The sequence below is a fragment of the Peromyscus maniculatus genome, chromosome 2, assembly GCF_049852395.1.
Source record: "Peromyscus maniculatus bairdii isolate BWxNUB_F1_BW_parent chromosome 2, HU_Pman_BW_mat_3.1, whole genome shotgun sequence".
Lineage (NCBI taxonomy): Eukaryota > Metazoa > Chordata > Mammalia > Rodentia > Cricetidae > Peromyscus > Peromyscus maniculatus.
The window spans coordinates 38,306,027-38,321,790 of record NC_134853.1 but is presented as its reverse complement, the minus strand read 5'-3'; the positions used below and the strand labels follow the sequence as shown (position 1 = coordinate 38,321,790).

General features: G+C 41.0%; 1 protein-coding gene across 4 annotated transcripts in view; it reads left to right on the top strand.

Annotated features, from left to right (window-relative positions):
* Xkr4 (XK related 4) overlaps nt 1-15,764 on the top strand; it is a 418,246-nt gene that overhangs the window by 244,235 nt on the left and 158,247 nt on the right. For all 4 annotated transcript variants that reach the window (XM_042270897.2, XM_042270896.2, XM_006992635.4 and 1 more), the window contains exon 2: nt 3,876-4,075. In XM_042270897.2, the coding sequence (XP_042126831.1) occupies nt 3,876-4,075 (200 nt within the window). The remainder of the gene's footprint in view (nt 1-3,875; nt 4,076-15,764) is intronic.

Genomic DNA, 15,764 nt, shown 5'->3' with positions numbered 1-15,764 from the left:
GAAGCATAAATAGACCTATGCAAACAGTAAATCTCAGGAGGGCTAGAAAAGTTCCTGCAGATTTAACCAACAGTGGATCCAAAACAGAAGAAAAGACATCTGAGCTGAATGTGTACACACTTTTTCTTGACATTACTTGCTGAACAACACAGTATGACTCCTGTTTTTTCATGTTCGATTTATATTAAACGTTATGAGTAATTTGGAGATTATGTCCAGATGGGGAAGAAGATGTGCATAGATAGACTTTTTCTAACTGACTTGAGCATCTGAAGATCTGAGTATCTGAAGCAAGTCCTGGAACTTGTTCCCCAAAGATACAATGCATGGATAGACTATGATTTGATTCATACCCTGTTGAGCACTTGAACTTGAATCTCTTTTGTTCTATGAATAATATCATATTGCAAATTTTTGTAACTAATTTTTAGTGAAGTACTTATGCATGTTCTTAACCTGTAGCTATTTTTACAGATAAAGAGCACAAGTGTATCTGTTATAGTGGAAGACCTTTAGGCTGCAATAGATGAGACCTTATTAGGGAATATTTTTTCATTTCATTTTTTTGGAGGCTAGACATATCAAGTAGTCTATTGTAAAGATCCATTCATTTAAACACTTCCTATCTAGAATGGAATTTGGCACCCACCACAGTGGTGATTATAATAATCAAAATAAACAAATCACTGGACAGATACTGTATAGTCAAACTCAAATCACTATGAGAAAGATATTCACAGAGACAGAAAGGAGATTGGAAGCCATTGCCAGAGGCTGGGGCAATGGAGGAGGGAGTCAGAGTTAGAAACTGTCTGTGAATCAGGACAGGGACTTGGTTTTGTGAGAGAAAAGGAGTCAGAATCAGGAGCTGTGTGTGAATCAGGACAGGGATTTGGTTTTGCGAGAGGAAAGGACTTCTGCGGATGGATGGTGAGCACAAATTCGCGGCAATATGACTGCACTAATGCTACATAAAATGGTTAAGGTGCTAAACTTGCTGTTATTTATTCTAGTACACTGAAAATAAATCTAGGAAAACTACCCAAAACATGTAGTGACTTTCCTCAACCTTCTTAGTTTTTAAGTATTTGGATTCTGTATGTGTGTTATTGGAAGGCTTCATTTTGTGTATGCAATGTACCTCATGAACCATGCTTAAGCTAAAGCATATGTCTTAAGGGCTTAGCTTTAACTTCATCTACATCAACATGCCTCTCATCATGAAACTGAACAGTGCACCTCATAAGCCATGTTACAATTTCATCTAAAAAGTTACATTCTATGAGAGAAACAAATACAATTTATATTTCTTAATTAATTTTAAAACTCCACTAATTTTTAAACTTTGCTTAATCTTTGAACCTACTTGTAAACTGTAGCACTTTTAAACAGTATAACTTCAAACCCCAGAAAATTAGACTTGGGGATGTAATTTGGTGGTAGAATGCTTGTCTAGATTGTACAAGGCCCTGTGCCCAGTTCCCAGCATCACACAAAACAAATACATAACTGCAACAAAAGCTGCCAAATCCTGTCTGTAGCTGTTGAACACCTTGGGGCATCTTTTTCTTACAACCACACTCCAACCATCCTCTGAGGCTGTGCTTACTCTCTGCTTGTTACTCTTCTCCAACTTTTTCCATACTGACTTATCCTGAAAGTCTTTTCTCTGGTGGGCTCCACAACCAGCCAGGCCATGTTACATTTACTGCAGCAGGAGGCATTGCCCAAAAAACTTTATTCCCATCCAATGCAAGATGAATGACTGAGTATTCTTAGAAATACCTAAGAATTCAGAGACTACTGTCCCTGTGTGCCTTTCTTGAGGGATTTACTAGACAGCAAATTTCAGACAATAAAACTGACCAATGACCTGTAGTGATATGCTCAAAATATTGCTGCTATGCAGCTCCAATTTTGATACCTTCCCTGGGTGATAGCATCATGGAAGGAAAAGGCCAATTGCAGTGTGCTCCTCCTGATGAAGCTGAACATCATCTGCTAAAGGTCAAATGTGTGTGCAAACTGCCACTAACAGTTTGTTTGCAGAAAACACCAAGGACATTTATGTTAGACTCACCAGGAGAATGCAACCGCCAAACTCAAGACAAGGAAATGATGCAAGGAATAAGAAATGGAAGGGGAGCCACAGTGTAGCACAAATCTTAGGTCTTATTAATAAAAACAAACCCAGAGCCAGGTTTTGGGATGAACACTGAAAGATCAGAGAAACAGAACCAGCCACAGCTGACCTCACTTTGCCAACTTCTCAACTGATCCTGTTTCCTCAGACTGGAAGCCTCTGAGTCCTCATTCAGAATGAATCTCATCTGACCTGCTGCTCAAAAGCCTAAAAGCTTAACCAGCTCTAGTTCCTGGTCCTCACACCTTATATACCTTTCTGCTTCCTGCCATCACTTTCTGGGATTAAAGGCTTATGTCACCATGCCTGGCTGTTTCCAGTATGAATTTGAACTCACAGAGATCCAGACAGATCTCTGCCTTTGGAATGCTAGGATTAAAGGCATGTGTGCCACCATTTTCCGGCCTCTATATCCAGTGGCTGTTCTGTTCTCTGACCTCAGATAAGTTTATTAGAGTGCACAATATTTTGGGGAACACAATATCACCACACCACAGTATTAAAGAGACTTTAGATGCATATTAAGTAATCATTAGTGTAGGCCTTGTTTGAGAAACAGTCAAGAATTATGATAATCAGGAAAATATGCCTACCAAGTATAAACCATTGAAGGGTCTATCATGGTTCATGCATGATAACAGTACTGGTTTTAAAATTGTTCCAATAGCTGAGGGGCCCCCAACTGCCTCAGGCCCTCTGAATAGCTTGATCTGTTTGGGAGGCATCCAGGCAGTGGGACTGGGTCCTTTGCTCAGTGCATGAGTTGGCTGTTTAAAACCTGGAGCTTATGCAGGGATGCTTGGCTCAGCCTGGGAGGAGGGGACTGGACCTGCCTGGAGTGAGTCTACCAGGTTGATCTCAATCCTCTGGGCTTTGCCCTGGAGGAGGTGGGAATGGGAGGTGCGCTGGGGGAAGGGGTGGGAGGCGGGAGGGGGAGAATAAGGGAATCCATGGCTGATACGTAGAACTAAATTATATTGTAAAATAAATAAACAAACAAATAAATAAATAAATAAATAAATAAATATTGTTTTTAATAAAAATTGTGTTGGGGGAAGTGGACCAATTGGTAAAGTGCCTGCTGTCCAAGCATAAAGACCTAAGTTTGGATCCCCAACACTCATGTAAAAATCAGGCCATGGTAGCACACACTGTAATCCCAGTACAGTAGGGAAGTGGGAGCAGAGAAGGAGGATCCCTGACATTATTCACTGACTAGCTGTCCTTGCTCATGTCCTGGCAAGCTTCAGGTTCAGTGAAAGACTGTTTTTTAAAAGTAAAATTGGGAATGGCAGACCCTTTATTGATCTCTGGCCTACATATTTGCACATACATCTGCAAGTTACATGCACATAACTGTTAGAACCTCAGGCTTGCTCTGTGTGCAAGGAGAAATCCATCTTGTGTTCACAACTGGGCACATACAGGATCTGACAAGAAGGGATGGAGGTAAATTTCAAAGAGAAAATCCCTCCCATACTCCTTGTCCTATTGCCCACGTAATTTCATCTTACATCTTCATATTGCAATTCAATGGGATATCTGAAAAGGGACTTACAGAGCTGAGATCTCCCAAACTGAGCATGTGAGGCTGTGGATGCTCAAATAGTGACCAAATTCCTTGTTCTGTGAACATGCTTGAATATGGTGGCTTGTACCAAAGGAAAATGACTTATGAGTTTAAATTTTACGTTGTTACTCATCTCTATCTTCTCTCTCTGTTTCCTTTCAGATATTTGCACACAATATACTTAGGTATTCGGAGCCGGCAGAGTGGGGAGAGTGGCAGGTGGCGGTTTTACTGGAGGATGGTGTATGAGTATGCAGATGTGAGTATGCTGCACTTGCTAGCCACCTTTCTGGAGAGTGCTCCACAGCTGGTTCTGCAGCTCTGCATCATCGTACAGACTCACAGCTTGCAGGCCCTCCAAGGTAAGGGCTCACAGTTTGATTTCTGAATTGGGGGAGAGACTGGCTACTTTTGTCACAATCCAAGGATGTATGATGTCCTTTGTTGACACAGGCCTCTTGTATGTCTGCTCTTTTGCACATGACTTGTGAATTATGCATGATATTTCCTCTACCCTTGCCTGTCATGGTCATTTTAGCAGAAAAAAATCTGATTTATGATTTTGAACTTGGTCCCTATGAGCATAGAGTCAAAGCCTGGTTTTCATGGTAGAATAATTTGCAAAAAGTTACAAAGACAACAATAACTATTATTCTCTGTCTAATATATATGGATAATACATACCATTGCCTTTGACATTAAGAAATAGAAAGGGACAAATGGAAAAAAATGTTACCTTGATGATTATTTTTAAAAATCATATGGAAATCTTATGAATATTTAACAATATATTATTTCTGTACTATAGGCTTTATGGTAGATTGATAAGTACCTGGTTAATATTTTGTTCTGCCATATGATCAGCAAGACTGTTGCATTTATAATAAGTGGCTAATGAATTCCCCTTAAGTGCCTGCCTTGAGGAGATTTCTATCAGGGTTCAGAACAGATGCTACAGGCAGCTAAGGATATTAATCTGAGGGATATTCAATGAATCTAAGCACACTGATCTCTATAGTCTATTCACTTTATTCTTCTAAGTCAATTCCAGTTTCTTTTCTGTTCTCATACTTAGCTCCTCTCAGTCCCTCCTGCTCTCAGTCCCTTCCACTGTTCTCTCATCTCTATCTAGTTCTTTCCATCTCCATCCTCATCTTTGTTCTTCTCAATCAATTCTCCCTCATGCTCTCAGAGAACCAGTATATACACATGGAGTAATTCTTTGGCAAAGCAGTTCCAGGCTTGAAGTTTTCAGGATCACAGAGAGAGGTGATAAGGATCCACAATAAAGCAATAAAAGTCAGCTTCTAATTACAACCCAAAAGGGGAGTGACTAAAGGGGAGTTCTCTGGTAGGGTCAACTAAAGGCTAAGATCATTAGGGAATCTAGGAATAGCCCCTGGCTGAGGAGGAACTAAAACTTAATTTGCACAAGAAAGGAGCTTAGCACCTATCACCTGCCTGGCCTTGAAGTCAATTTTCTTGGGTCAGTGGAAAGTAACTACCTTAACTCAGTAACTAGCAAGTGGCTAAAAACATCATCCCAGGAATGTGAGCAGTAAATCTCTTAAATTAGGGTCTTGTGTAAATAACCCAGGGTGAAGGTAAGGAGTTGAGGATTTAATTGTTAGTGGTTCTTTTCTTTATCTGTAAGTCAAATGAGCTAATGTTTATTTCTCTGTATTTGTCCATGGGAAAAGGTATCTTTGCTGAAATACTTTCGTCTGGAGAATAGCCCTGGCCAGATATATGTTAGTGAAAAATAAACACAGCAGGGGACAGTTTTCCAATTACCCCAAATCTATAGGGAAAGTTGTGCCCAAGATTGAGATGCAATCGTGAGATCACATGTACACATAACATGGGAATGCACGGTAAATGGGGAGAATCATAGCTGTTTTTGCACAAGTTTACAACGAGAGACAGCCAATCGATTCAAAAGGCAGTAATTCTAAAATGTCTTGCATGACGGTTTCCTCTAACAGAACCCTTAGTTCTGATAGGTTGACCTTCTGAACTCTAGTTGTCACTGCTGTATATTCTCATGGACTTTTGCTACCAGTGGCTCTCAATGAGTGGCCCTGACATTTCTTTGGGGGTTGATGCTCAGAACCATCCTAGAACAAGGCATGAAGATAAGATGGTTACTATAGATTGATAGGGATATAAATTGGTATAAGTATGGTGAGTAAGGGACACTTCTAATTAATATGTTTCCTGGTGTGTTTCTCAATCATAAGCAGGCTGATAATGTCTCCTGAATGTGCGTGCTGTTTCCTCCTCAGCAGAACTGTCTGAGTTACATGCAGCATTACCATGCTCTGTCATGCTCCATCTAGAGACTTGATCTGAATGGTGTTTGGAATTTTTAGTGTCTTTGTAGTTGTTATGGAAAGAGCATGATAAATTTGTCTGGGTGTTTTCAATTAGAGATAGAGGCCAAGGTGAATATGACAGGAAAAGAAGGTGCTGTGGAGATGAAAATGCCAACTGTGCTTTATCTGTTTATTCTGGGCCAAATGTGAGTGATTTTGACTTGTAAACAGAGTCTTGGTTATGAATGGCATGTTACACCATGGGAAAGTTCACTATTTGTTGTTATTTGCTTATAGTTTTTATTGGATTTTTATTATTAATTAAATTTATTTATTTTACATCTTGACCACACTTTCTTCTCCCTCCTCTCCTCCCAGCCACCTCCACCTCCCCTCTGTACCCCCATGCACTCCTCTGTTTCTGTTCAGAAAGGAGCAGGCCTCTCATGGACATCAACAAAACATGGATATCAAGTTGTGGTAGGACCAAGCACCTCCCCTTTTATTAAAGCTGGGCAAGTATACCCAGCATGAGGAATAAGTTCTCAAAAGTTAGCCAAAGCATTAGAGTCAGCTCCTGCTCCCATTATTGGGAGTCAAGGCCGGATATGCAAATATTTATTATATGGTTGTTTTAGAGCAAATCAGTCATCCTGTCTTTCTTCAAATTGACCAGTCATCAAACAGGGTAACAAAGTTCTCTCTCTCTCTCTCTCTCTCTCTCTCTCTCTCTCTCTCTCTCTCTCTCTCTCTCTCTCTCTCTCTGCCTCCTGCCCCCTGCCTCCCTCCCTTCATCCATCATGTGGCACAGGCTGTCACATGATGTCTTCGAGAAGTACTCTTCCAGAAAAGTGTTATCAGGAAGAGAATCATTCCTGAATAATAGATGTCCAAGCAAAGGAAGATCAAGCTATACAACTGTCATATATGTAGAGGGCCTAGGTCAGTCCTATGCAGGTTCCCTGATTGTCAGTTCAGACTCTTTGAGCAACTGTCAACCCTGGTTAGTTTATTCTGCAGATTTTTTTGTAATGTCCTTGACCACTCAGGTTTTTAATGGATTTTTTAAGAACAGAAACGGACACAGCACAGGCTGCCCTCAGATTTACTGTGTAGCAGAGACTGAACTTGAGTTCTTTATCTTCCTGCCTCTACAGTCCAAGTGTGGAATTACAGATATCTGACATTTATGCTCAGTATCATAGGAACTTTTATAAGCACAGAAAAGAAAATACATGAACTAGTGTGTTTATAAAACATATACTAGGGTCACTGGGCAGGTGAGCTATAGACAGACAGGCAAGGGATTTGAATTGCGTCCTTGTCATATTTTCAGCTGCAGAGTTGGTAGAGGATCAGTGTGGCAAGCTTAGAAAACTTCCCAAAAGTTAAGAGGTGGCATGTCTGCTGCAGAATAAGATAATAAGTTAAAAAGGACAGCCCAAGATATTTTTCCCTTTTCTATAGTCACAATGTTTTGTTCAGTCAAGGTTGAGCTGTTTTTAGATCTTTAAAGAATATGGCTGCTTCAGAGAATTTCATTCCGCTCACAGAGCCCTAGCAGCGAATGGCACATTACTTCAAAGATTCCTGGCCCAACTCTGATTTTACACTAGAAAGCCTTATTTTCAGAAACTTAAAACAAAAAAAAGCACTCCAAAATATGCAGTTACAAGTGTATACTACCATGCTTGGCCCAATGCTTAGCCTTATTTATCCTAAACAAAGCAACCAAAGTTTGGGTTTCTTTGATTTGAGTCTCTTCATTGACACAGTTTCTTTTCCCTTTATCTACGAAGCCCTCTACATTTATGCCAGCCATGTGTGGGCTTATATACTGGACCTCAGTGTTGGCCAAAGAAAGCTTACTATCAAGTTTCAGAGTACTGTGGGGAAGCAGACCTGTGTCATTCCCCAGGGGATCAATGCCCACAGTGACAAAACTATCAGTAGAATCAGGCAAGCCATAGAATATAGGCAGCAAGTAAGCCCATGAGGTTGTTTTTATCATTGCTGATTTTTAACAATGAAGGGGCTATGATGTTGTGAATGAAAACACACAGAGCAAATAAGAGGATCTACTACAAACCCTCCACAGCCAGAGACCAGTTCAGGCTACTCACTGACATGGATTACCAGGAGGCATGTCTGCTCACAGATGATCTCTAACAATGAGCCACCTGATGAATGAAATTGATGTAGGTTATTAGAACAGAGCCTTTTTCCTCTGGAGAACAACAACAAAAAAGGAAATTCAATAAAAGAGCTTAATTTGACGTGCATTTCATGTATCTTTAGTGATGAAATTCTTGGGATTTAAATGTAAAAGCACAGTCCTCTAAGCAGATAATCAACAGGCAAGAAACCTGTGAGGTATGTCCAAATATCTCTCAATTAAAATCTCAAACCATTCTTATTTAGCAGGCTGAGAATCATCCTAAATCTGCAAGCCATTTCATGTGACTATGACTAAAACTACTATTATACCATAAAAGGAAAAATCACTTTTCTTCCCCAATTTCAACCATCTCTCCTCTGAAGGACACTATAGGAAACAAAAAGAAAATCAAACAAGAAATATGACATTTAAAAACAAAGGTTGAAAATTGAGTTCTCCTTGTGAAAGTGGGTGATGCCCAAAACTCTGTTAACTGAAAATCCTTTCTCTCTCCTCACTTATTGAGTCATTAAGTCAGTGTGGCCTCATTGTGCTGAAGGCTGACAGGCTTAGGGGAGAGCTGGCAAATATAATCATCCTTCAGTTCCTCCTGGTCCAGGAAGACAGCCTGACTGCTGTTCTGAGACCATGAATCAGGACAGAGCTGTATCTCAAACCTGAGCAGCTGATACTTTTCATCCATGCTGTCAGCCAAGTTCTGTTAACATGAGCTAGTAAGCTGCTGCTCTCTGGAGGTGGAGCCGTCCTGGGGCCAGCTCTACTGTGTGTAAGGAGCACTTAAGGAGGTCCAGCTATGAAGGACAAGGTAGTCAATGTGCCCTGTGCTTCTTGGTGCCAGAGTACCCCCCATCTCTATCTCATATCCCAGGAGGAGAGGGAGATGAAGGCAGATCAGCAGGGAGAGAATGGGGACTGAGAGGCAGAGGTGGACTGTGTGCTGTCGCTTCCCTTGGCAAACAAGCTCCACCCTGACACAATCCCTTATGACCAAGTAGGTCTCCCACATCACATCCACCCTTCTCCTTTTCTTCCATTCTCCTTGTGGTTATCACCGAGATTGCTAGACCCTGTTGCACCTACAAATATAATCAGTTTTTCTGTTGGCACTGAGTGAAACTTCAATTCCTGAGCAAGTTTCGAAGGTCATTGTGTCACTTGATTTTCTTCAGTAGTCATCACATTCTCTTCCTCTCTGCTTTGAGGATGTCTGAGCTTTCTTCCCTCCTCGGAGTCTCTGCACAGGTGTTAGCCTTGCCTCAGACGTGAACCTCCCTTATGCCTTAGCCTGGTACATCCATGCCTGTGCTCTGAAACACAGTGCAGTCTCCTCTGCTCGGCCTGCTGCCTAGTCCAGTTTCTGTGGCCTACTTAGTATTTCCTCATAGTATCCTGAACTTCAGCCAGGATCTGTAGGCAGCTCTCACATCATGGCTAAGCTTCTATTTGCCTGTGTGTACTGGAGGATAAAAGTGGTACCTAATTCACTAGACTGTGGAAATTAAGTGAGATAGTGAATGCAGAGTGCTTGGCAAAGACAGGTGGCATATAGCACTTCTTAGACTGTAATGTGCATATCTTCTGTCTACTTGAGGCTTTTGCTAAAATAAAAGTTCTGGGGGAGTGAGTCTTAGGTGGGGGTCTGATATTTTAAAACAAACAAACAAACAAAAATAACAGCATGTGCAAGTAGAAAGAACAGTCCAGATTTTAGGTGCAAATTAATGGGTCTCCATTGAAAAGAAAGGACAAGAAATTTCATTAAGAAAGAATGACCAGACCTTTTGACAGGCATGGACAAGAACAACGGTTCAGGCAGGAGTGTGCCTGAACCTGGTTTAAAGGAAGCCTAGTGACAATGAAAACAGTAGGTCTTCCAGAACAGCCAGTCTCTAAACATTCATTCTGAGATGTCACAAGACACAGAATTAGAAAGTCCTAACGATAAGAGGGAGAGTAGGACTTGGAACAAGTGACCAAGAACTTAGGAGTTTGGGTTCCATCATAATAGTGAAAGCACAGGTCAAAGGTTAGTGGTCAGACTTATGCCCACATGGGCTATCAAGGAATCAGTAAAATGGCAGGCTGGGTAGAAGGTCTCTGAAGTCATTTTTAGCTTTGTGTTAGTGATTTTCTGATTGTAGTGAACCCTCACATGCCTGGGTTCACATCTGTAAATTGAATTAGCAAAAATATGCAGGAAAAAGTCTTGGGCCTTAAGTAGATCTGGTCAGAACTTGTCTAATTTTTTTCTTGTCTTTGTGTTTTAAGCATGATGATTTACAGAGCATCTACATTGCATGAGGGTATCATAAGCAATACAGAGATGATTTGAGGTACATGAAAGGATATGTGCAGGTGTAGATATAACTCCATTTTATTTTAGATATAAAACTACAGATTTGACATATGTAGGAAGTCCTGGAGTTTAGTTTGTTTAAAGGCATCTCTCAGAACCAACTTATGTCAGACTGTCTATAGACCTTCCTCAGGAGAAAAGCATTGTTCAGTGTCAGAATTCCTCTGTCCAAAGATGTACTCCATACATCAGCCATAGGACTGCTGTGTAGGCCCACAGTGTACTGTGTAACATTTGCAATGACTATTCCTGTGCCACAGTCAAGCACAAATACAACGCAGTACTGGGCTCTGATATCCAAGTATACATCTGGCTACATACTGAAGCCTCATTCAAAAGCCATGTGCCAGTCTACCAACCCAAATATTCCCATATTTTCCAAATGGTTTTAATTCTTCACTTTTAATTTCCCACTTTACCTGATATGGTTGGAAAGATGACATTCCACCATTCAAGTATATTTACTTGTGGTATTTTAAATGAGTTATTGACTTCTGTGTTTTGAATATAAAATGTCTCCCAAAGGTGTACAGTGCTGTTGAAAGATGGCAGAATCTCTGAGAGAGGACTTAGCAGAAGAAGCTTAGGCATGGAGGGTGTCCCTTTGAAAGGGGCATTGAGACTCTGGTCCTTCCTCTCTTTGTTTCCATATGTTGTGACACAAACAGCATCTTCTACCACATGTTCCCACCACCAGGAATTTCCTCATCACCCACCCAAACCACTTTGACAAGTCAACCATGGACCAAAACTTCCAAGATTGGAAGCCAAAAGAGACTTTACTCTTTATAACTCTATACTTCGTTAGTGATGAAGCTAACACATGAAGAAATACTGTCCCCAAGCCATGTACTCAGGAGAGATTTGGTAAGCCAAAATCAAGTCACTTATAGTTCTACTTACATCTGCTCATATTTCAATGTCCTTGTGTGCATTTGAAATCGCTCTCTTTGCCAGCAGTTTTTCCGGATCCTTTGTGAAATTGGAGGGGCTGCAATGTACCTCAGTCAGTAGAGTTCTTGCCTAGCGTGTAGAAGCTCTGGATTGCATCCTTGACAATGAAAAAACCAGGCTTCCTTTCTTGGGAGGTGGAGGCAGGGAAATCAGAAGTTCAAGATCATCCTTATAATAGCAAAATTGAAGCTAGCCCTGTACCCTGTATCAAACTGAAGGCCCTAGAGCCCAGGAGTTCTTTTCCTGTCTTGCATCATGTGAGTCTACTGGAGAAGTCAGCAATTAAGGGCTTTCCTAAAACATCCAGAAAAATGTTGTCGCCTTGTGTGTCATGGCCTAATAATAAGCCTCAGGACCTAAATCTCAGGCTTTTTAATCTAAGACATAGTAAAACAATGCAGACAGAGCCAGCCTCCTTGCTATGGCCTCTTCAGAGAAGAACCTCAGTCCTTCACCATTCCTCTGCCTCCAGCACTTATCACCGAACCTGCCATCTCCACATCTGTATTTCTGCAGAAGAAGCAAAGCACAGAACAGAGTGCAAATCTATCTGTTTTGCAGTTTCTATTTTAATTAGTTCATTGGCATATTCATTGAATGTCTGTTATGTATGTAATGGTATGTGAAACTCTATACAAAACTTGCCCTAAAACTTCATACTGTCCTAAATTTTATAATGTAACACTACAAACTACATAGAAAAACATATTTAGAAATGTACATATGTCTGTGTATATTCCAGAATTCTTGATTACATTTTCTAGATGCAAGCATAGGAGGAGCCCTCAAAGTGTGTGTGTGTGTGTGTGTGTGTGTGTGTGTGTGTGTGTGTGTGTGTAACTTGTTTTATTAGCATGTATTAAGTATGCATAGGAACAGGTTTTGTAATGACATTTTCATCAATGTATATAATGTGTTTGAATCAGATTATAGTCACCCCATCATCTTCTCTCCCACTCTCACTGATCCCCTTCTTTCTGTAATTAAGAAAATGTTTTCATTCATTTTACACACCAATCAAAGATCCCCCTCTTCCCTCCTTCTGCCCCCCTCCCAGCCTCCTCCCAACTCACCCCTCAACCCCTCCATGAGAAGATAAGGCCTCCATGGAGAGGCACATCCAGTAGAGGCAAGTCCAAGCCCTTCCCCCTGCCTCAAGGCTGCATGAGGTGTCCCATCATTGGTAGTGGGCTCCAAAGCCCCCTCATGCACCAGGGATGGTCCCCTTCTTCTTCTCAATGAATCCTCTCTACCAGGACCTCTGGTAAGGGAGACTTACTAATGACTATGCCACTGAAGAAAATGTCTCCCTCCCCATCAACCATTAAGTGCCCACAGTTTGCTTACCTCTTCTTACACTTCTATCTGAAGTGCCCTTTGTACATTCTCAAACAATTTAGACAGATTTCAAACTCTAATTTAAAAGGAACCACCTGATATCCGTGTTTCATCAAATCTTCCTTTATTTACCATATTCAAACCCAGGTTCACAATCTGCAAAGAATGGCAGTCAGCGTTGTTACTGACACAGTAAGAACTCACAGGGTATTTTCCTCCCTGCAGTGTTCTACCTCAGACTCCTAATACTGGAAGTGCCCACCATGTTCCCTCTGGCCTATCACCAGAGTTCTCCCTAGGTTGAGCTGAACACTCAATAAGAGTTTGGCTCCTTTGGCTCCTGGAACTGTTTATTTTAATGTTCTTTGCATTTTAAACTTAAGCTCTTGCTGTGTAGTGTGGTTAAAGTAGCTTTAATGTAAACTGAAAGATGAAAGATGAGTGAGAAGACAGAATTTTGATAGCCTAGGGAAGGTTGGGTAGTACCAGGGTAGAGTAGGAAATTTCTCACTTTAGACCCTGGGTGGAGGGTTTGTGTTCTCTACTATGCAGTGGATGGTAAAGGCTGTGCCCTGCCTCTGCCTCCACCCTTCAGCATGCTCTGTACTGCCTGCCTTGCCCTGCACAAGAGCGGTCTGCAGAGCGGTAGTCAGCCCTGAGCCGCTGTAGTTCTCACTATAGTGTCTGAGGCGGATTGGTGCTGGGCTTTTCCTTTTGTGATGATGTGATAATTAGAGGACCTTCCCCTCCTGGGGAAGAAGAGCATGTCAGATATTTCAAAATGAAGACATCATATCAGCAATCACATACACCAGTGCCGGAAGGAAGAGAGAATAAGAAGCAGCTGCCCAGGAAACAAGAGATGAGTGCCTAGAGGAAGATACACCTGCTTCAGGGCTGGGGCCAACAAGTTTCTCAGATCAATAAAGAAGGGCACACATAGGCACATTCTGGATGACCAAGGGGACCAGGTCTTAATACCACTGAGACTACCATGAAGCAAGCCAGGCAGAGCAAGAATATGGTATATGTGAAAAGAGAAAAGTACAAAAATCTGGTTTTGCAGATTACAATTGGTTTTATTTGTAATCTTTGAATCAGGCAGCATGCTGGGCCCAAAATGTTACAGAGTTCTGTGGGCAATCACAATGTCAACTTATACTCCTAGCCTTAGAAAAGCAAATGACATAACGAAAACCTAAGGGAGGTAAAGATGGCCCAACTAGTTACATCTTGTGTCTTAAAAAACAAAATGTAAAAGGCCTGTTTTGAGCAGTGGACTGTTTATGATGACTTGACATTCAGCTACTTTTCACGAGAGTAGGGTCTGGTGACCTAACTCATCTATTTATATCAAACACAAAGAAACCTTCAGCAATTTGAACACACAACTGTTATATTCTCGCTGCCCAGAAGTAAATGCTTTCTCAAGCTATGGGGTAAGTGATAGCCAAAGACAAGAGCTGACGCCTAGAGGCCAGGGCTTTGGAGGGCTGGATAACAGGTTCTAGCTTGATCTGGGTGCCAAAATAAAGAACTGCTTGCCACCCACTTGCACCTTCCCACTAGGGACACTTATTAACAGAACCCAACAGACACCATGTCAAGAAGTCTAGAAAATATAGTCCACAGAGCCTCCATCAGCCTCATTCCATCTGTGTTCCTGCTCCCAGCTTACAGGCTCCAAAGCCAAGTCTGTCAATGCAGTTTCAGAGGGAAAGCTTCCCAGACAATGACTGAGTGAGACACCAGGTACAACCTCCCAGTGGCTGAGGGGACACTCAGTATGTATCTCCTTAAGAATACACCCAGAGACCTCAAATCACCACTCAGCATTATACAGCAATCCTACCTTATCTCTCCTTGAAATTCACTTTTGTGTCTCCATGATGACCATTTTCTACTTTCTGTGATCTCACACTTCTAATGGCCAACTTGCATCATTCTAAACAGGCGGATTCTCTCTTTACTCTGATGACACAGCATAAGTAATAAAATACAAGCTACTTATTTCTCGACATTATATCTACCTCCCTCTTCTTCTGCTGAGTGGACCAAACATATGTGCTGTGACCCTACATCTATGCCTCCTCTTCCTTTTCACTAGATTTTAGCTCCTCTCATCTGTTCATATCTTATCTAATAAGTCTCTCTCTTTTCTTCTTCCCCTTCTTCTCTCCCTCCCTCCTTCCTTACTTTTATTACCCATTTAGAAAAAAATAGACTGAATCATTTTCATCAACATATAAATATGCAGACTAATAATTTCCATCTTTGTTAAAGAGAAAACTAGATCCATGTCACTTATCATAGTGTTGCTTTCCTGCTCTTGGCATAAAAACTCCTTAAATGTTCTATCTGAATTCTCTAGCTCCTCTTTCTCACTTCTCATCCTCTTTCTGTATTGCCTAATAATTTTGAGCATTATAACACATAAGCAATATATGCATAATACATATACACAGTCTAGCATAGTATACAGCAGGATATTCAACTGTAAGCAACTACTACCAATGTGGAAAGAATGTGAAGAATGCCACAGAATCTCTGCTCTCACCTTGCCTGATGTCATGACCCCTTTTTTAAGTAGGACCATTATTCTGAAAAAGTATTTTCAACTTTTTATAAGCGTGTGTGTGTGTGTGTGTGTGTGTGTGAAAGTATGTATACTTGGATTCCATCATTCAAAAATATTTTCATGAGCTGTAATAGTATGAGATAATATGTGAGTAGTCTACTCATTTTTACTACCCTATAATGATTTACTGTACAAATTAACCTCAACTTATCTATCCATCCAATGGTTGTTGAAGTGTTTGTTAACTTCAGGAGTACTGTAATGATTCCTAACAGGTATGATTTTATGTCTTTATGCATTTGTGAATTTGCTGAGTTGTAGGTTTGTACCA